This window comes from Oenanthe melanoleuca, chromosome 17, assembly GCF_029582105.1.
Source record: "Oenanthe melanoleuca isolate GR-GAL-2019-014 chromosome 17, OMel1.0, whole genome shotgun sequence".
NCBI lineage: Eukaryota > Metazoa > Chordata > Aves > Passeriformes > Muscicapidae > Oenanthe > Oenanthe melanoleuca.
The window spans coordinates 8,201,226-8,227,334 of NC_079350.1; the positions used below are offsets into that span (position 1 = coordinate 8,201,226).

Below are 26,109 nucleotides of genomic sequence, written 5' to 3' on the forward strand. Positions count from 1 at the left end.
TTAATCTTGCTCTCTCTCTCCCCTAGGCGAGGGACCTCTGCTCTCATTTTGGGTGTTCCTAGAAAACTTAACAGGAAAAGTTATACCTGTGGGAAGTTGTTTTTTTACTCAGACCAAGGTGGGTTTAAAGGATCATTGAATTTACAGAAGAAACACTCATGCCTTTGAGTTCCAGCAGACCTGCAAGGGCTGACACTGCCCCAACCACATCTGCTCTGTGCACGCTGTAGGGTTTCAGCATCTGAGGACACACTTGAGATGCAGTGAAAGCATTGAGGGAAAGCAAACATCCCATGCCTCTTTTCCTACTACCATGGCATATATGTTTTTCCTACTACAAATAACAGCAGGAGGGTTTCTTATACAGCAAAGACTTGTTTCCAACAGAATTTAAAATATCCTTAAGGCTGAATCCAGCTTCTGCCCTATGAGAAGACAAATGGTCAGACAGCAATGAAAGCAGATAATGCTCCTTTTATTTAAGGACAAGATGACACAGGCTTAAGCATCCCAAATTAAATTATGGTTGTCACAGCCAGTGTCGTGTAAAAAAGGCAAATTCTACACCTGAAGTGTCCTCATGAAGGACCCATCTGTCTTTGACCTTAAACAGACACCAAAGACTTGAGACAAAAGATGACATTTCCTTGCTGTCTCTGCAGCCCAGAATGAGCCCTGCTCTGCCTGTGACACCTCTAACTGGGTTTCCCAGTTTCCCTCTAACACTGCCACCTTTGCTCTTGTTCTCTAGCAGGGAAGCCTTGCAGAGCAAAACAGGAAATCTGCTGGCAGCAAACAGCATCAACCCCACATCTTCCCTCATTGCAATGCCTTAGATCAGCTGCCAGAGTGGACTGAATTACAACCACAAACAGAAGAGCTGAAGGTCTGCACCATCCCTGTCAGACGCAGCCTGGAGCTGTCCAGTCTGTCCCCACATGCTGCTCACAGCCTCTGAATGTTTCAATTCCCGAGGTCCTGAATTACCTCAAATACCCACTAACACCATGGTGTTTAGAGGTTTTGCTGTCCTCAGGTGCTCCAAAAGCAACTGATGAAGAGTAAGCCAGAGGGATGAGGACACTTTAGGACAACACAAACAGATCAGCTCCCAACTTCTATTCTTTTCCTTTCATTGCCACTGACTGCAAAAATACAACTGTTTTCTTCTTCTTCTTTCCTCTCACCCATGCTCCCCCTTGCTCTGCCTTTTTTTAATAAAAATGGCATGAGAAGCACGGCAGAAGATAATGAAGAGAATTCCTGCCTGGCTCTGCAGTCGGGAGAGAGGAGGGGCGGGATGCTGTAAACACAAGAAGGACGTCAAAAATCCCGAGCTCTTGCACCAGGCTGTTATTTCAGCTGTGGTCCGAGCTCTCCCTGTTTGGATAAGCCCAGCAACATGGCAGGTGCAAAGGCCTCAAAACAACTCTCTCAGAAGACACAAATGCCAAGGAAACAGCCTTGAAGAGGCTTTTCTCTCTCTCTCTTTCTCTGAGGGGAGAGGTACCAAACAGGGGCCACAGCTTTGCTCTGTGCCCTCCAGCTTTTTTCAGATTTGTTTACAAGCACAGGAAGACAGGATAGTTGGAATACTAAATGGATGGGAGACTTGGGTCTGTATGGTGGATTTCTGCTCCCAAATTCAACCTGAACTGCGTGTTTCCAAGGAAGAACGATGGAGCAGCCAATGGCCTGAACAGATAATCTCAGCTGAACACTTGGTACATTCTGTACCAGCAGGACTCTGCTTTCTGAAGCCCAGACTCAACTTTTGCTTCTGGCTGTGTCAGAAAGTTTAACTAACACCTAAACCAGCTTACCCACTCATGCAATAACCCGCGGGTTTGGGACTGAAGTCAGAAGTTAAAGGATCCAATGTATTAGAAAAGGAAAATATCCTTTAATCCTTGGAATATTTCTAGGAACCAAAGCCACCACCAACTCTCATAATCACCACAAATCCAAACCAGGCAATTAGTCTGCAGATCTGCTCTCGCTTCCATTGGTGTAAATCTTGAGTAACTCAGCAAAACACTGCAGGCCTAAACCTGCAATTTAAACTGCAATTTAAGTTTTATTTATACTGCAATAAAATTTAGTTTTTATTAAAACTGCAATTCAGCTGCTCATCTGTCCCTCTGAGGTGCATTTGCTGCTCAGAGCAGCTCCATGTCTGCACAAGATGCCCTGGGGAGGATTATATGTCTGCCTGTAGCACCTCTGCTCTGAAACCTGGGTCCTGTTTAGGACCTTAAACACATTTGACTTTGTACATTTTTTTTTACACATGCTTCTCTCTGTTTTTCATGCAAGGACTGTTCTACAAGTAGTAAACCTATAGATATATATGCAATTATTAACTCCTGCAGACTTTGACATAATCCTTCAAGCATTTGCCCTGCTACCAGTTGAAAACTAACATATTTAGCAAAAAAACAAAGTTTGGAGCTAAGGCCTTAAAGATAATTCTTAAAAAAAATCCCCAACAAACAGAAAACAATGTCAAGAGATGATTTTCTCCTCTCATGTTTAACAACAACAAAAATATGAATTTTAAAGGTGGCTGATATAAATGGACAATCTCACTGAGATTAGGTTACAAATCCTGGGATAAAGAAAATCCTGGAGGCCCTGGGCCTCACATGGGTGTTTGCACTAGACAGGCAATTTCACGGCAGCACACAGGTTAAGTGTCAGAGCACCTGGTTGCTATTAGAATCAGGGAAGGAAGGAAAAAAATCTGTTGTGTTTTTCTTCTTCACTGCTGCACTCAGACCCTGAGTGAGATGGGAGCACTTCTCAGCGTGAGGCTCAGATGTGGCCACTGCAGGAGGGGAGGCTGGTGTGCTTTAGCTGAGGAAGGAAGGACTGGGGACATGAAATGCAGAAAACCCTATTTCCAGCTGGAGGAAGGCAGCAGTTCTCCATTGATTTCGAGGGAATGATGGCAGTATCCTCCACCTGAGGACAGTGCTCCCGGTGCAGCAGGAGAAAACAGTAACACAGGCAGCGGGAAGGCTGGGACAGGATGGCTCTGCCAAGGCCATCACTGTCCCTGAAGAAGCTCTGCTGTTGCATGGTGCCTGTCTGTGAGCTCTGCCTGGTTCTGACACCCTGAGCCACGTCCCAGCTGTGGTTCTGTGTCTCTGTGCCAGTCCATTGTATTTGGGCACAAGTCTCTTCCCAGTTTAGGGTGGTCAGCCTAGCAGAATAATCTTTGTCACCTTCTCCGAATCCAGACATGACTTCTTGGATTTTTTTCAACAGGCCTGAGCCAAGACCTGATTTTCAGAACTCAATACCCTCCTGTTTCCCTGTAATCCCACTAAAATGGTGAACAGAGCCATGGGAGCAAACACTCACAGTGTCTGATCCGAGGGCTCCTGGAGCCAGTGGAAGTTACTTTGTGCATTTTGAGTAGAGCTCAGATTGGGCCCCAACTGAACACAGATGTTTGCAGCGTTCTCTGGTTTCACATCCACCATCCCAAATCACCAAGACCTATTTTGGGGGGTCCAGGCAGGAGGAGGGAGGGATAACAGACAGGGCTGTGCTGTCACACCAAGAGCAGAGCAGAGCACAGACAGGGTGAGGAGATGAGGCAACTCTTCCAGAGGAACATTTTGTCATTTCCCTCCTCAGGGGTTCTGTGTTTTGCCGTAAACTGCTGCAGATTATGAGAAATCCTACTGGCTGGTCTCCAGTGGGATCTCTAATGGTTTAATAACTGAACATTATTGAACATACTTCCACTAGCCTCTTCCTAAAATCCCATCATGAGCTAATTTCCTCTATTGTCATTACATCTGCAACTGGTCTCACAGTTTAAAAAAATCCTGTGCCACTGTGGATAAATGATCTGGTTTACTGCACTGGGCTTTCAGGGACTGATAATTTGGGGTATCAAATTCCAGGCACTGTCTCTGAGGTACAATTTGAAAAGAAGAAGGAGCTTTCATTCAGCCTTGCTCTTCCTATCACAAAAGGAAAATCTGTAATTGGGATATCAGCACAGAGATGCCCAATGTCATCATTCATTTAAGAAGATCCTGACCACAAAGACTGAGGGAAGTTTGGGTGACACAATCTCAAGATGGGTGCCTTGGGCCTGCAGCAGGATCAGCAGAATATACACCATGCTACATGTAAAATCATGGAATTCCAGAATGATTCTGGCTAGAAGGGACTTTAAAACTCATCTCATTTCAAGCCTTCCACTAGACCAGATTGCTCAGGGCACTGTCCAACATAGCCTGGACACACTTGTGTCTTTTCTGTCACCGGATCCCACAATATAAAAAGGAAAACACAGGTATTTCAGTCTCACTGCAGTGTTCTTTCCAAATCCTTGCCTGCTTCAGTGTAGATTCAAATTTAACAGAGACTTGGAATGCATTTCCTAGGAAAATATATTAAAATAAAATGCCCAGGAAATGATCAGGCCAATAGTTCAGCAAAAGTAGCTGAGAAAAGCTGTATTGGCTGACTGATAAAAAGGTAGGTAACACATTTCTGCTACTTCTGCGGTATTTGAGGTTCACTCCAAGTTTTACAAGAGAGTTATTTTTAAATTCTTGCATAACACATGTCTGTCCAATATTTCTTTCCTCAATCAAGCAAAGAAAATGCATTTGTTATTCCTGGGAGATTTCTGGTGCTTCTTATCTTGTTTAGAGCCCAAAATAAAGATGCACACAAGAAGGCAAACATCAGAGAGAAGTTATTATCCATGAGATAATGCACAACCTAATTTACCACATATCTGAGACAGTTTCACCCACAATAAATTATTTTGCCCAGCAGGAAAAGTCCTGTTTGACCTTCTATTTTTTTTTTTTTTTTTTCTTTCTCATGCAGCTGAAAACTCTGCTACTACTTCTAGGTCATGAGTTCAAATTCCACCCTGGCTGGGAGTGATTAAATATATCAATTTCTAATAGTATCTATTTGGATAATAATAGGACAGCTGTTAATGTTCACTTTTTTAGGGACACTTGCACATGGCTAAGTTGTAATCTACAGGTTGATCTCTCTACAGCTTCTGTTTATTGCCCAAGAGGTACTTTGGACTTGGGAATCCAATGTAGCAGCAGTCCTTAGGGAGTCCCTGTCTGGAGCAGAGCTGATCCCAAAGGCAAGTGTCACTTCCCAGATGGGGCAGTCCCTCTTTCCTGAAATAATTTATTTAGGACATTAGGGATTGGTGGGGCATTCAGAGAAATCCCATCTTTCAAAGACAGACCCAGGCTGAAATATTCCTCTGGGCTGCCTTGTGTTGGGATGACAAACCCATAAAGATATCAACCCGCCCTTACCACCTTTATTCTTGCATCATGTGCAGCCGAGCCAGAACAGGAGCTACGGATTCTGTCAAGTGCCAGCTTTAGTTACAGCGTTACATAAGAAACCGCAACGGCGAGGAACCACAAATCTATCACTACAGCTGGCACCAAACGGCCTCTCTGCACAGGCTTAGTGGAAAAGCTGCCTCCTGAATGGGCAAAGAGTGTCAAATTGTTCTTTCTCCTCTCCAGGGCACGGTTAAGGCGATTTGGCAGAGGGTGGTAAGGGAAAAAATTGCTCTGTGTGTGAGGTCAGGAAGCAGGTTTTCTTCTTTTGCAAAGATAACCTGGCACCTTTAATGAAGAAAGCAGGGAAGAAGGAAAGCCATCAGAATGTGGCTTCCAGCTGTCAAATCACATCAGCCAAGTGGAGATGCATCACCCCCGAGAGCAGCAGCACCATTGGCCCCCAACACTTCACTGGGAGCTCTTTGGATGAAGGCACTCTGTGTATTTCCTCTGTGAAACTCCCAGCACGCTACTGGCAGCTATAAATAATAACAACCACTACCTCGGGATTTAACAGCACGGCATGTGAAGGAGAGGGGCAGGAACAGGAGATGGAACAGAAGCAGTTATCATCTTTTTCTCTTGCTGGCTCACTGAGCCCTCAGTGCACAGCAGGGCTGTGTGCTCCTACCTGGCACAGGGAGCAGCATCAGTCACCCCTGTGCCTCCCTGCCCAGGCCCGTGCAAGCCTCAGGTGAGGCTCCACTGCTGGGAAAGGAAAGAATTCCCCCAGGGGGTGTTGGCAGTGGAGCTGTTACTGGGTGGAGGAGTCTCCTTCCCAGAGCACGTCACCTCTGCTGGGGTCAGGTGAACCCATGACCAGTTTCCCGCTGCTGGGAGGGAAGGTGTGGGACAGGCAATGGTCCCTTACTGTTCTGTTCTTTCATCATGGGGGATTTCCAGGTTCGTTAAGCAGGAACAGGGCAATCTATCCTGGCTGCATGAGGAAGGAGCTGATGACACAGCCAAGGCCAGGCACGGCCTCAGAGCAGCACGGGGACAATGCCAGCTCATGCTGAGCATCAGGATTGCTACGCTGTCCTACACCAGCTGCATAGCAAACATCACAACTTTGCCAAAACTGACCACAGGCAGCTCCAACACACTCAAAACTCTTCACTGACAAGGGTTTCGTACAGTGACAGCATGGCCACTATTCCTGCTGGGAAAGTAGGATCTGCAAGGGAAAAAATATTTATTCCTTAACAAAAGGATGCTGGATGAAGATCTAGTTCTTGAACCTGAAACTGGAAATTACAGGGGTAAGAGAAACCTGGTGGGACAGAAAAGTGTTTACTTCTTGGGAAAGTTCAAAATAGCTTTGTCCATGGAAAAATAGCGTGGAAAGCAAATTATAGGGAAGTTCTTAGAAATGAGCAAGTAAGTGTGAATAAGAGTTAATCTGTTCCTGCTGAAGCTTGGTAAAAGTGTTTCTACTGGAGAGGAGCTGTAAAATGCCATATGGATATAGCCAGGGATCTCTAACCTATTACTAAAGAAAAAATTATATGGAGAATTGTGCAATTATGGGAAAGAAACCTCCTAGTTGGAGATTGGTGAAAAATTCTTTAATAACAACAGTTCCCTGGTAGCACATGATGTGAGAGTGGGCATTAAATACTCAGTGGCTCAACATAGACACACCATTTACATATAGTAGCAGTAATAGGTGGGATAGAAAGATAAATTTATATGAAAATGGATTTTTTTTTTCATTCAGTTACCATTTTGAGGCTGACTAACAAACATTTCCTGGGGAAAAAAAAAATCAGAAACCCAAAAGTTCAAATATCCAGAGACATACAAAAATAGGTAAATAGGCTCAGTCAATGCAGAGAAAGATGGAGTTATTATGCAGAAATTAATAACTTACAAATTTGGATGTCTTTAAATGGTCCATATGTTGGTATAAAACAATATTACACATTGGGACCAGGAAAGGCAGAATAAACTGGGAATTTTTTATTACAAGTGAGAGGGAAAGAGAGCAGTTAATTGGAAAGTTGTGCTGGATGGAGCTCTGAGCAACCTGGACTAGTGAAAGGTGTCCCTGCCCATGGAAAGGGGTTGGAATGAGATGATCTTCAAGGTCCCTTTCAACACAAACCATTCCACATTTCTATGATTATATTATTCATTTAATTGCAAGGCAGCTATGAACCATCAGGGGGATGAAAAAGCATAGGAGGTCCTTGCACACATCAAGGCAAGGCCTTTCCAGGGTAGCTGGGTAAGTGTTGGTGCACAAGGACAGCTGGAATGCCATCTACAGCTCTAAAGCCAGATGGGAATCCAGATGTGCAGCACACCTGTATCTCATGGACAACCTGGCAGATAAATCTGGGCATGCAAAGTGTTTTCTTAATATTTCAGTCCTATCTAAGATACTCCCCAATATTTCCTGGCATATTGAGAGAGGTTTGGCATAGTTACTGTGAAGGAGAGATCAGCAGAAGATGGGTGATAATGTGGGCTTCAGCTTTTGGTGTCGGGAGAAAAACCACCCAGTGATCTGTATCTTGTTTGGGTAGAAATATGGTGTTAATTATCTTCATGACAGATAGATTTGGCAATTCATTTCAGCTGCTTTAGATCATACATTCCTCTGGCTGGTAGACCTCCAGAAAACAGAGAAATAGATCTTTGAGGTGAAGGAAGGAATGCCATAATAAGGACAGATGTCACTGTGAAGTTTTAGTGTTGCATTCTACAGGGACTTGGGTTTAGATATCATCAGTGTGATATTTGTAATTTCCTAGTCTGCTCAGCTGTGTCTGGGTCAGACAAATGCTCTCTTCTTCTTGAGTGTGGGGGCTAAAAGGCACACCAATAAGGGAGGAGTTCTTGCTCATTATGAACAGCTACTGCTGATTCTCCAGCCTCTCTGCTTGTTCATATTTGTGGGAGCCTTCAGACTAAAGAGTCACTTTCCATTCCAACTTCTCCTCATCTGGGATTTCTGACGAGTCACTGACCATATGCCCCTTCCAACTGGGGACCAGTAATAAATGGTACATGCATCAATAAGGTAAATTATAGTGTTGGATAAAGTAGAGGGCTAAAGCACATGAACTGCTAAGGACCCTTGAGCAATGAAATACAAACAGTGCCATAGGAGCCCTCCAGCCACCTGCCATCCTGAAGCTGGCAATTCCTCTGTCATTCTGCAAGCACTCCAAGAAGCCAGAGTGAGATCTTAGTCCACCACCTTGAGGTGTTAAAACAGAGTTAAACCCCAAGAAATGACATGGAGTTTACAAGTTCAGCACTGAAGTCCTGATTCTAACAACATATTTAAAAGTATTGTACTTACTTGAACAAGAACTGCTGTTTACACAGATGATGATCAGTCCCCTCCAACTATTATCAAGCAACAGAAAAGTTTTAGCCATAGAATGTCAGTGCAAAATAGCCAAAATTGAGAAGAAAAACCTATTCCCTGTACAAGAAAATGCAAGCTTCTCTCTCAGTATTTCTTTTTTGAAGTCTGAATGCAGGATCTCTATGTGCCAGCTTGGTACCAAAGCTCTGGTAGGAACAGCTCAGAATAAGATATCACAGGACTGCAAACTTGCTTCTCAGTGAAGCCTCAACTCTGCAAACCCAAACCTTGTACCAGGGCTTCATGCTGAGATTCTTTCTCAGGTTATTTCAGTCAAAGCCTTTGTCTTGAAAAAACTCTACTGGTTAACACCACAAAGACAACCTGATCCAGTGCTGTCCACCACACTTTGAGGCTTCTTACGAAGTCTGTGGCAGAAAACTTGGGAAAATTTCCAACTCTCTGAAACTTTTTCAGTTAATCTGACAACTTTCCAAAACCAACCTCAGTGTCTCTTGGCTCGGTCTGCCAGAGGGGAGCAAGTAGGTCGTGTAAGTGCACTCAGCTCACCACTGCTCACAGTCTGGGATGCTGGGAGTGCCATGGGGAACACGGGCTGCTCACCCCAGACTGACACCTAACTGTGCCTCTGACACCATCCAGAGAGCTCTGGGCACTGACTGCTCACTGAGCTCTTCAAAATCAGCAGTGATCACTCTCCAACACAACCACGTGAGCATAAAAAAACCTCCAGTATTGGCAAAAAGCCACCACCTCAATTGCCATTGTGGCCATGTCACTGAGTATTTCCAGAGAACAGCCTCTGAGCATGTGCACAACCCACACTTTGGATTAAATTGTGAGCTGAGACTTTGAGACTTGCAGATGAGGCTCCTTCCTTATCAGTTGCTGTGGTGTGAAGACTCAGCAGTTCTATGCTGCACCTGGCCTGACCTCTTTTTTCCCCCCATGACTTATTTAGCTTTCTGATCTCCTCCTAGGCTCTGACTCTCATTTTGCATCCCAGATACCAGCAATTCCAGCTGATCACACTCAGTGGAATTGAGTGTATCTTGCCTGGTTTCTGTAAGGTCCAAGGATAACGTCCTGGATAAGGTCTTGTCCCTCAGAAATTAATGTTTAAGCCTCAACTTGAGCCAAGAGTTGAGATTAAAATTCAGCTTGAGAACAGAAGGTCTGGCATTATTATTATGCATTTCTTAATAAAATGTTTCCACTGTTCTAGTTATTTACTCTCCTCTGTGGAGCACCCAGTGCTGACTAGGCAAGGGCTATCCATTAAAGGCTGTTTCTCCTCTCAGCTTAAAAGGAAGTTTCCTCTCTTTGACAGGAAAAGGTAGGAGAAATTAATTTTTCTTTCAGCATCGCCACACCTGGGGAAAGGATCTTGCTCACAGATAACAGCACAAGCAAATATTTTCTTTGGGAGAAAAAGAGAAAGTGAAGATCAAGGTCAAAGGAGGCAAGAGTAAAGATATGTCACTGCCTTCAAAAAAGGCTTCCACAGAACATGTAGGGGTGTTGTTTTATTTAATATGGAAAACATGCAAGAGCACCAAGGAGGGGCAACTGGCTTGGGGCTCACAGGGAGATAAAGAGGCTGCAAAGTCTGGCTGCACAAATATGCTGAATTCCAGTGGTGCAGAATGAGGTAAACAGGCAGATGTGAACAGGATGTACCTCTACACACGTTCATAAGTAGGAGCATGGCCCAGTGCCTCTGCCCCTGAATTCCCTGGTCCTTTCCTTCCTGCTTAGGGTGTGCAAAGGCTCTGAAGAGTCTTTGCACTTTGCACAGGGTTCCAATTGAAAATTCATATTGCTTTTGCCTCTACCAGAAAACCACAACCCCATGCAGAGTTTCAGGGAGTTTGTTCTGCCTCAAGTTATGGCCCAGCAGCAGCCTCTGAATCTCCCCCATCACCAGGGGATACAGATCAGTGCTGTGCCCAGAAGATACAATAAAAAATGCATCTCACTTCTCAAGAGTTGAGACACATGCAGAAATCTTGAATCACACAATCAAGGAATGGTTTGGGTTGGAAAGGATCTTAAAGACCATCTTGCTCCAAATCCAATGCCATGGGCAGGGACACCTCCCACTGTCCCCAAGCCCCAGTGTCCAGCCTGGCCTTGGGCACTGCCAGGGATCCAGGGGCAGCCACAGCTGCTCTGGGCACCCTGTGCCAGCCCTGCCCACCTCATTGTAAATCAACCAAAACAATCTCAAAGCCAACTATGAGTGCTTGAGAATCTGCATATCTCCTCACCCAGTGACTAAAACTTCACTTCCCAAGTGTCCTGTCAGAGCTCACTGGCAGGATTTTCCCTGTGGTCCCTGGTAAGACACAGAGTAAGTGAGCCCAGCTAGCCCGGAGGATTTGGATGGGATTTGGTTGTGAAGTTGGCTGTGCCAGCTCCCATTTCTGTCCACTGATCACAGGTGGAGCCCAGAAAGACTACATTAAATGCTCTGTCTGATTTTTAGCTGGCTGTGTAACTACCTGAGACATACAGACAGGGACAGTGCTGTTACCCAATGTGACTTAATCAATGACCCTCAGGAAAACTGTAATTAATTCCTGGCTACTGATTTAATTCTTAGAGCACTCCTCCACTTGAGTTAGCTGTAAGCCAGAAGTGATCCACAAAATCATAAAAAAAGGTGAAGAAATACAATTCAGAATGCAAGTTATGTTCTGGGCTTCTCTTTTTTCTTACACATTGTGTTATGAAGTCAAAACTGGACCTGTTTCTGTGGGAACTTGTGCTAAGGTATGCAAATATTTCAAACCAAACCAGTCCCATTTTCCAATGAGAGTGGGCTAGGTTTCAGGCAAAGATGCTTTCACAGCAAAATCTTGGGAAAATTCACCACTTTCCACTTTTCCAATATGCCAATATCATCTCATGCTAAGTGCCAGCAATTGTTTGAACAAGGCTACAACCCAAGAAAGCACTTAAGTACATGCTTAACTTTCAGCATATGAGTGATCTTAGTGATGTTCTGGGTTTTGCTCTTAGATTCACTATTGTTAGTTACCCTAAATTTTTAAATCTGTGGGGACAATTTGCATCTTCTGAGATGCATAATTGGGCTATGAAAAGGGGTGGCAGCTCATGATTACTGAATTGTTAATTAATCATTTTTATTCTATTTAAATATGCTTTAGAAGAGCATAATGATGTATGCTTCCTTGATATTAGCTGTACTAATTAGATCATCTTTTCTAAATTAGAGTGCAGTTTTCTTAGCAGGTTTCCTTTTATCTGCTGTTCATTTTTCAAAAAGCTTCACGTTGCTCCCACAGATGAGTGAATCATTTCCAGGGAATCATGTTATGCAAAAGATGCTTTTCTTCCCGTTGAATGCTTACACGTAGATCATGGATCTCCTAGAAATCAGTAAATATTTTGAAGTTGGACTTTCCTCAACAGTAATGCATCCCTTTACTAGATGACTGTAACTGTATCTGGGATGAAACTAATTTTTTACAAGAAACTAGAGCATTTGCCATGTTTCCCATTTCAGAACAATCTCACACCAACACAACTTGGTTTAGTGACCATTAAAGCAGAAAATGGAAGTGGGTGAAACACATTTATATATCTGAGCATGCCTGTGTATTTCTTTGCACACTTTCTTTAGCAGTTAATTGGTGCTCCAGCACTGAAAACCCTGCTCTCTCCTTCTCCACAAAAACATTACTTTCAAAAGATTCCCAAGAAACTGATGACCATGTTATTCCAGAGATCCTCACTTAGGTTAGCTTAAATATTTAATTTATCATATCTTAGATAGATTGCATTATCCCTTCTAGTTAAAGAAAGCCTGAATGACACATCTCTGTACAACTATCCATGAAATCTCAGGCTATCTCATTTGGGTTTAATGCTGCTGGTTTCAGAGACAAACTCTGGGGTCATCCTGTCTTGGCATATCTGTCTAGCTCAACATCTTAACAATCACTTGAAGTGCTGGAAATTAGAAGGATGAGAAGACCAGAACATTGTTTTGATCTATGCAGCTACTTACGTGTCAACAAATCTCCTGCTGAGGTTTGAGATGACCACTGGAGACCCAGACTGGAAAGGGGGGTCCCGGACGACTTTGTACTGGATGGGTTTGCAGCCTGAGCACAGGCTGCTGTGGGGCACAGAGCTCAGCATGGCAGCGTCGATTTCCAGGTGCTCGTCCAAGGTGTAGATCTGGATCCCATAGACCTCCTCTCCCACTTGTCCCACATCCAGCTTTATGGTCAGTGGGATGTCACAGAAGACATTCTGTGGCCCGAGCGAGATGTTCTTCCCGCTGACGGTGAGCAGCTTGATGTCATTCACTGCTCCACTGGAGTCCCAGTCCGGGGAAACGAACGTCACCCAGACTGTGAGCGACTCTGGGGTCAGGGGATAGCGAAATTCCAGCTGCAGGTAGCAGCCCTGGGGCTCGGGGCAGGCTGGGGGCACAGTGTGCTGGTTGACAGCTGAATTGGGACTCCACGTCCTGACACTGGATTTACAGGGCTGCTCAACGTCAGGGTGCCCTGGAAGGGAAGAAGGAAGCAAAGAGAGGGCACAGAATAAGTTACAGAATGTGAGTTTTCATTTGCATCAGTTTAAAAGGCAGACTGGTGGCAGGAGAACATACCTGTCCAGGAAATCAATTATTTACTTCATCGGAACAGGCATGGCCAGCATGGGGAAGAGGAACAGAACACCAGTGTCTCCTGGCCAGGTGAGAGACACAAGCCCAGTTTGGGCTGGACACTACACAACACACTCTGTGCCAGTGCAGCTGGGCTTGCGTTTCTTATTTCTAGTGCTTTTCCCTGTGCCAAACAATGGGATTTTCTGCCCCTTGCACTTGGTAATTTACCTGATAAACAGAGTCACTTTGCCTGCAGTTAAACTCCTACTTATTCCCTTGCCTCTTACTTGAAAATACAATCCTTTTCCCTTTAACAAAGACAAGAAAAGAGCCTTTGTTTGTTCCAAGAAGTGGTTGTGCTGTTCAGGGGCAGGTCCTGTGGCATTTACAGGTTGATCTAGCATGTTGTGCAAGGCCCCTTTTTTTTTTGGAGGCACATAGAGCACAGGTCTGAGCTGCCTCTTTGCTCTCGTTGTGATGAAACAACAGGCACTTGTGCTTTTACTTTTCTCACCGTTGGCTGTGTGCAACTACATGGGAGGTAGTACTAAAAAATAATGAAAGCCACAATGCTTGCTGGGTTCCCAAATACTATGGTAACATTACAATTTGGCGTGGAGTCATGGACTGCAAGATCCAGAGGGGTCAGATGGGTGGAACAGTTGGTAACAGAATCCAGTGAGAGCTATAAATTTCCTTTTCCTTCCAAAATAATCACACAAAAAGGGAGGCAAGCATGACAGGGAGAAGGCAAAGTACAAAAAAAGAAGATAAAATAGGTAATGAGAGGAGAGAAATGCAGAAGGCAGAGGGTAAAAAAAAAAGGACATCACAGCTGTTTGCAACTGAGGAAAAAAGCAAGATAAACTACTGGGCATACATGGACAAACAGGACATCACTACTAATTTAAAGAGAAAAGGGCAACGTGCGAAGGTTATTCTGATTGTCTGTGATTCAATGAAGTGTTAGAAATGTGTCTCTTTTGTCAAGGATAAACAGCTCAGGGAATTCTCCTGTTCATACCAAATGAACCCAGATGCAGAATAGATTTCCTGGCAGCCTTCCTGCGATTCAACGCTATTGTCCTGCAGATGCCCAACTTTTCATGCTTCTCCCTCACCTCCCACATCCCAGAGCCCTTCTCTCCTCCCCACATGACACAGAGCAGCGGGAATGCCACTAAGATCAACATCTGGAGAGACCACAGCAGTGATACATGTTGAAGAAAGCCAGAGGTCCATTTAACAGAGTTTCCCGCCTGGCAAGTGTGCGAGCCCTGTGGATAATCACTGTGAGCAGCAATACCCCGTTCAGCTCACGTTATCTCACCCTCATTGCTGGCTGGGTGTGCTTGGCTGAGCCCTCTGACGACTTTCTCAGACCCACAGCAAGCTCCTGACTGCAGCCCTAAGGTCTCTTTTAACTTCAGTATCTCAGAGGGCTTTGGAAAGATGTGTGAATTTTACCACTGCCCTCTCGCAGAAAGGAAAATGGAGCTAATGGCTCACAGCCCAGCATGTCCCCACCTGGGATCCTGCAAATTCACCTCTGTCAGTTCAAGGCCTCGGTAAGACTTAAATTCCAAACAAACCTACACATTTGGGTAGATCAGTGTGTGATCCCTGGAGATGCATGAATTGGACTCAGCCTCCAGGGAGCTTAGCACACAGAGTATTACCCCAAAACAGGTGGCAGATTGTAGTCATTCATAAACTAAAAACCTCAATGAAGCTGAGATAAAACGATTCTTCTTAAATATTATCCAACACCTAGACCTCGGTAAGAAAGATTATTTTAATTGTGGAAGAGGACGAAAACCTTATTTTGCATTACTGGATTTCTAGAAATTGGTAAATACTCTAAAAATGACAAATATTTGTATGTAAAAAGAAATGGTGTAGAAGTTATTGTTCCCCTCTGCACTCAGGTTCTGAAAATCCTCTGCCTTATGAGACGGATCAGACACAGAACAGCATCTCATGCAACATCACATCTTGCCTAGCACAAAACCCCATGTCCTGGCTGGAGAGCAGGGATGGCAGGTTAGAAGAGTGTCTCTTTCCCTAAAATGCTGTCCACAACTACAGCCTGGTGTGTCCATCCTTCATGGTGCAGTTAAGTGCAGTGCCTGGGATGAATTCCCTGCCACAGGGACAGAGCCTCAGATGCCACCTGGCATCAGGAATCTCTCAGGATATCACCCCTGCTACAACTGCAACTCACCTGCCACATTTCTCAGGTGGTCAAGATAAAGGAACCACCCAGTGGAACTCAGATGTCCAGCTGGGACAATTAAGATACAGAAAGAATTGCTCTAGAGGGAAATATTAAGCCCAGGAAAAAGCTGAGCTCTAGAGCAGCAACATTATTTATGATATTCTCACACTTCTCTCAGTCAGCAGTGAGCCAGGCAGGAGGAAATGACTGGTATATGCATATATTGCACAGCAAGCAAAGGTACTCACTGGGCTTGAGCCAAAATCACCTTTCTTACATAAAACCCCCCTTTTACAGAGTTGTGGAGGTGCTGTAAGGTTTGTTGATCTAGCTGGTGTTGCTGGTGAGAATCCAGGTAGGTTAGAGCTTTCTGGCTCTCTGGTGAAGATAAAGAGTAAATCAGAACTGCCTGATCTCATGAGCCTCCCCACAACCCCTGCCAAGGAACAAACAGCCCCTCGTGCAGGGGCCACAGCTGGCTGAGAAGGAACCACGAGATGTCTCAGCCTGGGGGTCAGATCCCACCACGCTCAGGAATAAGCAGGGAATTAGGAAGGACAGCAGGGTTTTGCAATGGGAACAGCTCCCACATAGCCCAGACCACTGCTGGTGCTGCCTGGGGCAGGAGACCTCAGGAAAATGAGATCAGACCAAGCAGAGCTGCTTCAGAGACACGTGAGGAGTGTGGTTTTCTGCTCAGAAGCTGGATGAGCCCTACAGAACATTTTCCACGAGTGTCATCTCAGATTATAACAGAAATTCATTTTGGCTGTGCTTGTGCCTCTTTTGTCTTCATTTTCCATGGACATTCAAGCAGTGGAGATTTACACCCATGAACCCCTGCAGAAAGTGAATTTAAAACTTGACGGTTTGAGTACTCACAGATAGACAATTAAAGAACCCAGACAATGATCTAACTGCTGTTTGTAACTCAAACCAAGTGCAAATAGGCAGAGGGCCTGAATGTCAGGGAGTGTGGCAGTGGAGACAGAAAATCATGGAGCAACAAACACCATACACTTGGTATATTTTCTACCCTAAAGTGGCAACAACTCGTTAATCCTGAGAGGATGATTACCAAACTTCTGTTCCATAGCAGTGGCACAAGAGCAGCTAACTGAGACAGATAAGGATCAGACTGCACCCTTCATAGCTAAGAACATGCAGGCACACACAGCAAGAAGAGGAAATTAAATGCAAAATGCTGCTGAGTAATAAATCTTAGAGTAGCTTAGTTTCTCTAGGAATGATGCTTCTGGCAAGACGTGTGAGATCCAGAAGTTTTCAAATCAAGTGAAGAAATTTTGATGGAACTGCATATTTCAATGGAATATGCAGTCCTTTCAAAATAAAAAACACTTTGCAAAATTTGGCTTATTTGGCCAAAATTTTATCCTGGAAGAGAAAATGGCAAGAAATTTCTAACACTATTGGAACATTGTGTTATGACATTTTTGTGAGAAACCTTTTCACTTTTGCCCCTGAAACATTTTCCATTTTGATAATCAAAGTTGCTTTTGCCCTAGATTCTATACTAAAAGCATATATTTTTAAATGTCATAATTTAACCAAAGTTCATGAGGAATTACATGAGCTAAACAAAACATTTTGGCCAGCCTCAAACACTTTTTGTTTTTAATTTTCCTTCATGGAGAATTTCAAAAGTTTCAAGTTTTGTTCCAAATGAAAACAGGTTTCAAAGTCTTGTAATCCTTGGCTAAGTGGAAATTCCACCTTATTCTCTGAACTAGTATTGCAAGTGATCCAACCTCTGCTAATGCTGTTTACTGGGTGATCCAGTCACTCTCATACCCAGAGTGCTGATTCCCAGGATGAAGCTTGCACCCAAGGGCCAGGTGTGTTCTGAGCTGTGCCCAGCAGCTCTGGATGTCATAAAATCATGGAATAGTTTGCATTGGAAGGGACCTTAAAGCTTCACCCCTGCAATGGACAGGGACACCTTCCACTATCCCAGGATCCAAGCCCTCTCCAACCTGGCCTTGGACATTGCCAGGGATGGGGAAGCCACAGCTGCTCTGGGCACCCTGTTCTAAATTTAGGAGGTGAGTCAGAGTGAAACACAAGCTCTGCTGGGCCCCCACCCTGGGACAGGGGTGTGTGGGGCAGAGGACACTGTCCCATCAAGCAGCAGGGGCACAGCTCCTTGCACGTGCTGACCTTAGGACAAGGGAGAGCTCCGGGTGCCAGCCCAAATAATATCCCTTGCAGAATAACTCCCACGTGCTTTAGCTGCAGGACAAATAAACCCTTAGCATGAGGAGGTATTTGTATAATGAGTTTGCAAAACCCAGGATTGTCCTTGGGGCTTGGTGAGCTCAGCGTGTGCTCACGGTGAAGCGTGGGCCCGCAGTGTGTGCTCCGGAAGGAAGCTCGTGGGGGACAGGCTGAAACAACGCTCTGCTCTTTCCAACCCATGATTTGGGATGCCTGACCTTTGCCTGGGACAATGTTAAATATGCTCCACCACATCCACCCAGGGACGTAACGGAAGGAGAGTGGAGGAGAGTTAATGATGGAGATCTAATGGCACTGCACAACCAGCCCTGCAGACCATTCTCCTTCCAACACGCTCCAGGAGAACTTGCAAAACATCCTGAACAAGAGAGCTTGACGTGGTCACCTGCATTCCTGCTGCAGGGCAACCTCCTTCCAGCCTGGCTGCTGCTGCTGCAGCCCACTGCTACTCACCACAAGGGATGGCAGCTCAAATCAAATAAATAACAGCTCTTCACTTTTGGAGTTGGAGTAGAGGGAGTAAACAGCTCCCCTGAGGAATTCATCTGGCAGATGTGAATGGTCAGCATTTCTTGGCACTCTGCTGCTTTGTGAAATTCATGTTCAGCTCCTGGAATTCACTTAATTCATGGGCAGGGGCAGAACTCAGGGGCCAAAACATAGGTACTGAGCCAGTGGCATTTCTTCAGGGCACAGTGCTCCTCTGCCCGCTAGTTCTGTCCATGTTACATGCAGGTATAATCAATCACTCCCAGATTTTCCTACCAGATTTTTGTGGCTTTCCCTTTGCTCTGTCCCACCTTCTCCCCCACCATGTGTTTGTGTTTGTCCCCATCCCTGTGACTCACCTTCTGCCTCCCGTGGGCTCCAGTGCCCCGAGGGGTCGCAGGGCATGGGAGAAGAGGCGCTGAAGGCGTATTGCACCAGGACTCTTCCTTCTGCACACAGATCACATGCTGATCCCACTTCTCTAGGAGGCCAGGAAAACAGGAAAACACACCAACTTAGTAACAGCTGAATGAGCTGCTTATTCAACTATATTAAAAGCAATAAGACTTAGAATTCAGGTCCACTTAACCCTCTTTTCTCAAGGCACTGACAAAAGTGTTTTCTGATGCTGACCTTCTGTAGATTTAAGTCAAGAGCCTTTGTAGAAAGCATTTCTGAGCCCTTGATCCAACAGAAAATGATAGCAACCTGGGAAGTCACATTCACCTATGCTTTTTTTCCCCCTTGCACTGGAATAAACCAGACAAAAGAAAACACATGTTGCTTAGGGGTTGGAGCAGATAAATTTGCATCAGGAGTTTTCAGATCTATTTCTGCTCCCACCATGGATTTATTTATTGCTTGAACTTGTAGTATCTTTAGGATTGCCCTGCCAGCAAGATTAGCTGACCAGGGAAACCCAGTTAAACACCAATTCACAAATTACAAACTGGTTTGGGTTGGAAAGGACTTAAAAGCTCATCTCATTCCATCTCCTCCCACTGTCCCAGGTTGCTCCAATCCCCAATGTCCAACCTGGCCTTGGGCACTGCCAGGGATCCAGGGGCAGCCACAGCTGCTCTGGGCACCCTGTGCCAGGGTTTCACTACTCTCACAGAGAGTAATTTCTTCCTAATATCTAATCCAAAACTACCCTCAACCTGTTTAAATAGTTTTGCTAATCCATTCACAAGATCAGGGTTTAAGCTGATGTAGACTGGAGTAACTCTAACATCCTCAGGTTAAGCTGATTTATATCAGCTGAGGATACAATTCACACAGTTCAGCCCTATGTTCCTTGAGGGTCACAAATCTGGAACCTTGTATGACCCCAAGAACATGGTAATTTACACCAGTAAGCTGCTTACTATTCAGAATTAATTATTCTGCTTTAAGGAACACTTTCTGCTGAAATGGAAAGTTAAAAATTAATTATCCTAATGAACAAATGTACCTAGGAAACGACAAAAGTTTTAGGCAAACAATTTGTGTGTAACACAGTGTACTCTTTATACTACTCTAGTAAGAATGGCTTGAGTCAATTATTAAATAATTTATATCAACTATTATAATAAGCTATGCAAATTTTAACCATCATAACCATCACTGGATGATTTATTTCAGCACTGCTTTGATGAGAGGACTGTGATTCTCAGGCAGAGGTTATTTGGGATCCTCAGTGGCCAAGCCACCCTATCAGAGACAGTAACTGGCTGAACTTGTGCAGTGCAGGAAGGGATACACCTGCTGGGAGCACCTGAAAAATACATCATGGTAATGGGGTAGAATAAAGAAGAGGGAGACAAAGGTGGGCTCCTCTTCCTTTCACAGTCTGTAACACTGGTAATGAAAAGTGTGGGCATGTTGTGAGTAACTTCTCTCCGTGTCTCACTTCACCCACCTGCACCAGTGGCATGATACTGCCTCCCTATTTCATTTCTCAGCTGCCTGTTTAACAGAGGTTTAGGTGTCTGACTCAGCTTGCCTGAATAATACATGAAAAACCAAGATTTAAAAAAAAAAAATCAAGAAAGCTGAATAAATGGTCCTGAGAAATCAAAATGTAGAATTATTGTTGGACAGTTGTGCTTCAGACACTTCCATGAACAGTCAGGATAGAAGTCCCTGCAATAATAATCTTTCAGTTTCTCTACAAAGAGACTCCTGCATTAGCACTTGGTCCTGGATGAGGAGAAGGCTCTGGAAGCCAAGTTTCCACAATTAGGACTGCTTTTTACTCAAATTAGCAGCTATACTATTTCATCACAGGCTGCCATGGTGGAAAAAAACTGTAGGCTTATGGACAAACATTTCCTTTTACCAGTGAGGACTTGGAGGTAAGAGAGAAATCACAAGGAGCATCATGTGGGAAAGGCTATGAGCAAACTTTCTCTTTTTACTTTTCCAGTTTGGGAGCCAAACTCAACCCTGATGTAACTCCACTGGCTGAAAGGACTTACACAGGGGATGACTCCTGGGTTAAAGTTTTTGGTCTGCGGACTCTTGCACACAAATCCTATAAAGAGCCATGAATGTCAAACTTAATTATGGAACTGCATTTACATGCTTATGAAAACCTAAGGTCCTAATACCTTATGAAGCCATGGACAACAAGGAAAAAAAAAAAAAAAAGAGCATAAATTGGTTCAAAAACATTATTAATTAGGAATTATATCCATATCTTCCACCTTATACAGTGGCACATGACTGCCCAAAGTGCAGGGTAATGGAAAATCTAGACTTCTCTGTTTTCTAATAAGCCAAGTACTGGGGAAATTCCAGCTTATGAAGTTCAGAGCACAGGAGGAATTCATTCCTACAGCATGATATTTCAGTGAAGTGGGTTCAAAAAATCTAAAGATTACTAGTGAAAAACAGACCATTTCCTTCAGGGCCAGCACCAGTTCAGTAGGCAACTCAAAACCACTAAAATTCTGTCATTCCTTTGGGTAAAGAGTGCCTGTTTACAGACTAAATTTGAGCTGCTGTATTTGAAATTCAGGATTGGTCCTCTCCCCTCTAAGGCACTGAAACTTTCCAGCAAGGTTTAACAGAGTGATTATCAAGCACAGACATCTCTGGGACACCACACTGACCAAAATATTTGCTTGCTAAGAATGAGATAGAATCAGATTCATGGAAATTAATGCTGTCACCTCAATGAAAACTTGGAGAAGCAGATGTATTCAAAGATTTCTGCCCAAATTTGCTGCAGAGCCCCATGACAATAAATGTTCACATCTGCCCACACATCTCAGACAGGAGGTGCATGAATGGATGCTCAGAGACAGCAGATGAACACATCCAATGGATGCAGTCAGGAAATGAAGAGACTTCTCTTTTTCTTGCTTGTTTTCACTTGTTTCATTTGCTTTATTGTTATTTTATTATTACATGTTATTGTGCTTGCATTTTTTCATGCTTTTTTGAAAGGGAGGATGGAGAATGGGAAGGATTCCAATCCTGTGGGCAGGGGCTACAAGAAGAAATCCTGGGTCTTGATATATTTGATTATTAGGGATGTCTGGGAGCTCAACCAGCTGCTGGAACTTAGGGTCAAAGCATCTTGATAAATTTACATGCAGGTAAGTGACTCTCCAGAGTGAGAGAGCAAATATCAATTGAACACTCTGAAGAAGCCAGGCGAGTGAGGAAGATTTTACTGCTGTGCACAACTCTTGTGTCTACTTTTGCCAAATTGTGAGAACACAGGAGAGCCACCCCCAAATTTACAGGAGCTAGGAGATAACATTGCTTTCTGCCCCTAAATCCACATAAGTAATCACATAATTTGAAGACTCCCCTGAGGAAAGCATCTAATGCACCTATGGCAGAGTTGCATCTAAGCAGAGTTAGGATAAAGACATACAGTCTTTACTTCCATGCTTCATCTCCCTTCAACCTGCCAGGACCTCCCACAGATACAGCCAGCCCAGTGCTACGTTTTTAAACAGAAGGCTAAATTTTCCCTCCCTGACTTTCATTAAGCAGAGGTCACTGCCTGTGCACAGCTCTGGAGAATAAAAGAGACATGAAAGGAACTTGAGTTACGCCGAGCACGCCCACAGCAGCATTGTAATTGGGATCAGGAGTGAAATTTCTCCTCTCCCAGTACTGGAACAGTCCTGGAGCAGGGATGCTGGACCCAGCTTTGCCAGGAAGCAGAGTGGAGGTGTGCTGCAGGACCACACCTGATGTGCTCCTGGCGCTGGTACCCCCAAGCCCCCGCAGTGTTGACGTCAGGTCTTCATTAACAACTGTTTTGCGCTGGAGATCTGCTTCTATTGGGCCACAACACTTGCTAATGTAGCCAGAGCCATTCATCCTTTGAAGGCCCTTTTACACTGTCAAAACAGCAAGGAAGGGGCCTCTGTGCATTAGAAACCAGGCCCAAGGCACTCAGCAGCTGAGTATCAGTCTTCTGTTTTTTACATGAATAGTCCCATTGAAGTGAATGAGTTTATTCATTCAAGTGAGGCAAGTAAAATTTGGGCCAATGGTGTGCACTTTGTGTAAAAATATCTGCAAAGATTTACAGTATTCCCACACACAGATAAGATTATACTTGGCCAATTTTACCTCCTACTTGTCTTGCACAGTGACCCAATTTCACAAATTGATACAGGCATGAGTCTCTGACCGAGCAGCGCCGGACACGGCGGTTCTGGAAGTTCAGCACGTGGGCTTTTCCAGGATTACTCACTAGAATAATACTATCATCCTTGTTTTGATTAGCAGATCAAAAATTTGGGCATGTTTTAGACAGGATCATTTATATGTTTCAGTGACATTTTTAAATGGTCACGGCAACATTTCTGTATCTGTTAGCAGTGGGAATCTCATTTTAACAGGGAATTGGACTCAAAGTATTTGAGGCTGTCTCTTTAAATCTCTTCAGTAATACTGAGCACACAGATTTGAAAACCCAAAGGACTTTTTTTTCCTGGAAAATCACTCTTTATTTAACATATGATAACTCTGTTATGAAATTTTAGATTTAGCAGGCTATCCACTGTGTGTTATTTAAGAAGCAAGTAACTAGAGGTTATTAAGAACATATTGATTGAGTTATAAAAAATATGTAATAAAGTCATATTTGGTTACATGACAATTAACTCTGCATCAATGTGTTTTTTAGAGGCAGATGGCATTTATTTAACACACAATAAGCATCTTCTGAAATCTAAATTAAATTGGAGAAACTTAATTTACCTAAAAATGATTATGGGCTGAAAAATTTTGAATTAATTTTCAGAACTACATGAGTCCTTTTCACAGGTAGGGAATGAAAGGATTCGGTTACAAAACTGTAATTAAAGCAAACACTGTTCAGAGCACAAGACCTCTCTTTATCAATTCCTAACAGGATGTGATTTCTCTCCCCATATTAATCTGCAATAAGGGTGGAAAATCTCATCTGAACAGAAAATAACAGCTCTCTGCCTGGTGGGATAAAGTGCAAGCTGGCCACTGAAATGGCCACGGTGTCCTGGCAGTGCTGGAAGGAGTTTCATCCCTGATGGAGGCAGTGGTTTCAAGGTGCTCTCCCAGCACAAAGCAGCAGTGCTGAGGCAGCTTTTTGGGTGCTAATACGCTTGTAAATTTGGCCTCCTGTGCTCTGAACTGCTGTGCTCCTGAAGGACACTCCAAGCTTGCTCTCAATAAAACAACAAAGCAAGAGGTGGAGAAGAAATGCAAACGGGGATGTGAGTTAATGGTAATGCGAGAAGGTCAGCGATTTGGGAAGTTCTCTGCCAGGGCTCCCATAGCTCCTGCAGCTCATCCAAGAGCTGCATAAGAGCATTTAGATGAACTAGCCAGTTACTCAGGTCATACTGGGGCAGAACTGCTCTGAATGTGGACTGCAATGAGGTGCAGCTCCTGCCCAGAGCCCTACATTTTCCATTATTGATATCACATGGCTGCTTGCCTGCCAGACAGGAGTACACACTCCTAGGCTGCCCTACAGCACAACATCCACATCATAGCCAGGGGTCTTGGACCTTGACTCTGCCTTGCTCAATTCCCATCTCACATCTACAGCTCGGGGGAGGACGGAGCGTTTGTCCCTGTCCCCAGTGCAGCCACCTCCTTGCCCATGAGCTCTGTGTTGTAAAAACAAGATCCACTTTGTCCTTGCAAAGGGAATGTGCAGGGGGAGGAGGGGGGAACGTGCAGGCACAGCCAAAGCCCACAGGTATTCATGAGCAGCAATAACAGCAGGAATCACAGGGCCGGAATCTTTGATTGAAAATTCCTCCCCTAACATATGGAGAAAGATTTGCCCTTTACATGGCAAATCAATGGCCTTCAACTGAGTGCTACAGGCTGAGAAAGGAAGAGCAGACAACAGATCAATAACCTCCTCAGTATGAACCAATTTAGGAAAGAGCCTTAACCCAGGCTGAGCACAGCACATGACCAAGCTGCGCTCTCTGGTTCTCCCCACTTTCCCAGCACGAGAGTACAGAGCAGAGCATGATCACCTTTCAAAGAAGTGGCCATCGATGGGTGGAAACCACTCCAGGGTGACAGAGGAGGAGCTGCGAGCCACAATCTGGGGGGCAATTGCGACGGGAGCCGGTTTCTTGGTGGGCTGCCAGCTCTGGTAGACCAGGTCCAGGTAGCAGTGCATCCTGGCCACCTGGTTGGGAGTGAAGGAGTCGGTGCAGTCGTCATCTGCAATTCAAACAGAAGCCACATCAGCCACGTGGGAGAGGAGGTGGGAGCAAGGGGAGGAATTATGAGCTGGTGAGTGGCAGCTCCTTGGAAGGGCTGGGGTCCCACAGCACTCCAGAGTTAATGGTGTGTGAAGGAATTAGCACAGCCATCACTTGTGGAGGCAGGTGAAAGGAAACAATGGTTAAAAAGGAAGGAAATAAATCAATAAATGTTCCCTCCCCCTGACCTGGGATATACCTGAAGCACCCAGGGATCATCCCTAAATGAGACAGAGACACAGAGGGGAAAAAACAGAAAGTTTCAGTGCAGCACATTCTGATCAGGATTTGGGCTGCCAGAGGAGCTCTGGGTTTAAAAGAATTTCACATTTAAAAGAACATCTCTGAGAAAGGATGAAGGGTAAAGGATGGTAGTGTAAGGAAAACGTACTGACTGGGATTCATGCAAACTATGGGCAACAGACTGTCAGATCTCTTAGATTAAAACACCACAGAATTTTGAATTACAATAACTTTTAATGTTTTTGAATTTTCTAATGAGCAAATAAAAATGTTCTGAAAGATCAATTCAAAATTTCATTCCAAACACTGATAAAAACGTACATTTTTGGTGCAAAAAATAACTTCAGTTCTATAAAAAATCTCCCCCATTACCACTATGATTCTAACCCCTTTCTGAACTTCTCACAAATATTTCTTGATATTTCATCTTTCTTTTTCATTCAAAATAGAGAAATAACTATGCTGGATGATTTCCCATAAATATCCATTTCTCATTTCATCTTGTTTTCCTCAAACATGATTTGGCAACAAGAACACATCCAGTGCCCTCTGAACACCATACAACTTTACAACTACAATGCCCCAGAGAAGCAGAAAATTGCTATTTTTCTATTGTGCAGATCCCAGAGGGAATAAATCTGTTGTGCAAAGTCACCTAGCAAAGCTATGCTGAGGAACTCGATGCTAAGCACTTCAACCATTTTTTCTGGTGTTCTTCCCATCAGATGAAAAGCTCTTGAAAATACAGAGTGTTTCTTCACATGTGCCTGCAGATTCCCAGCCCAGCAGAGCTGGGTCCCAGCTGGGATGCAAACAACAATGACAGTTCTGCACAGGTC

General features: G+C 44.3%; 1 protein-coding gene across 1 annotated transcript in view; it reads right to left on the reverse strand.

Annotated features, from left to right (window-relative positions):
- PAPPA (pappalysin 1) overlaps positions 1-26,109 on the reverse strand; it is a 175,918-nt gene that overhangs the window by 89,790 nt on the left and 60,019 nt on the right. Inside the window, exons 5-7 of the mRNA XM_056505346.1 lie at positions 24,794-24,986; positions 18,668-18,789; positions 12,734-13,241 (exon numbers count right to left, since the gene is read on the reverse strand). Coding sequence (XP_056361321.1) covers positions 12,734-13,241; positions 18,668-18,789; positions 24,794-24,986 — 823 coding nt within the window. The remainder of the gene's footprint in view (positions 1-12,733; positions 13,242-18,667; positions 18,790-24,793; positions 24,987-26,109) is intronic.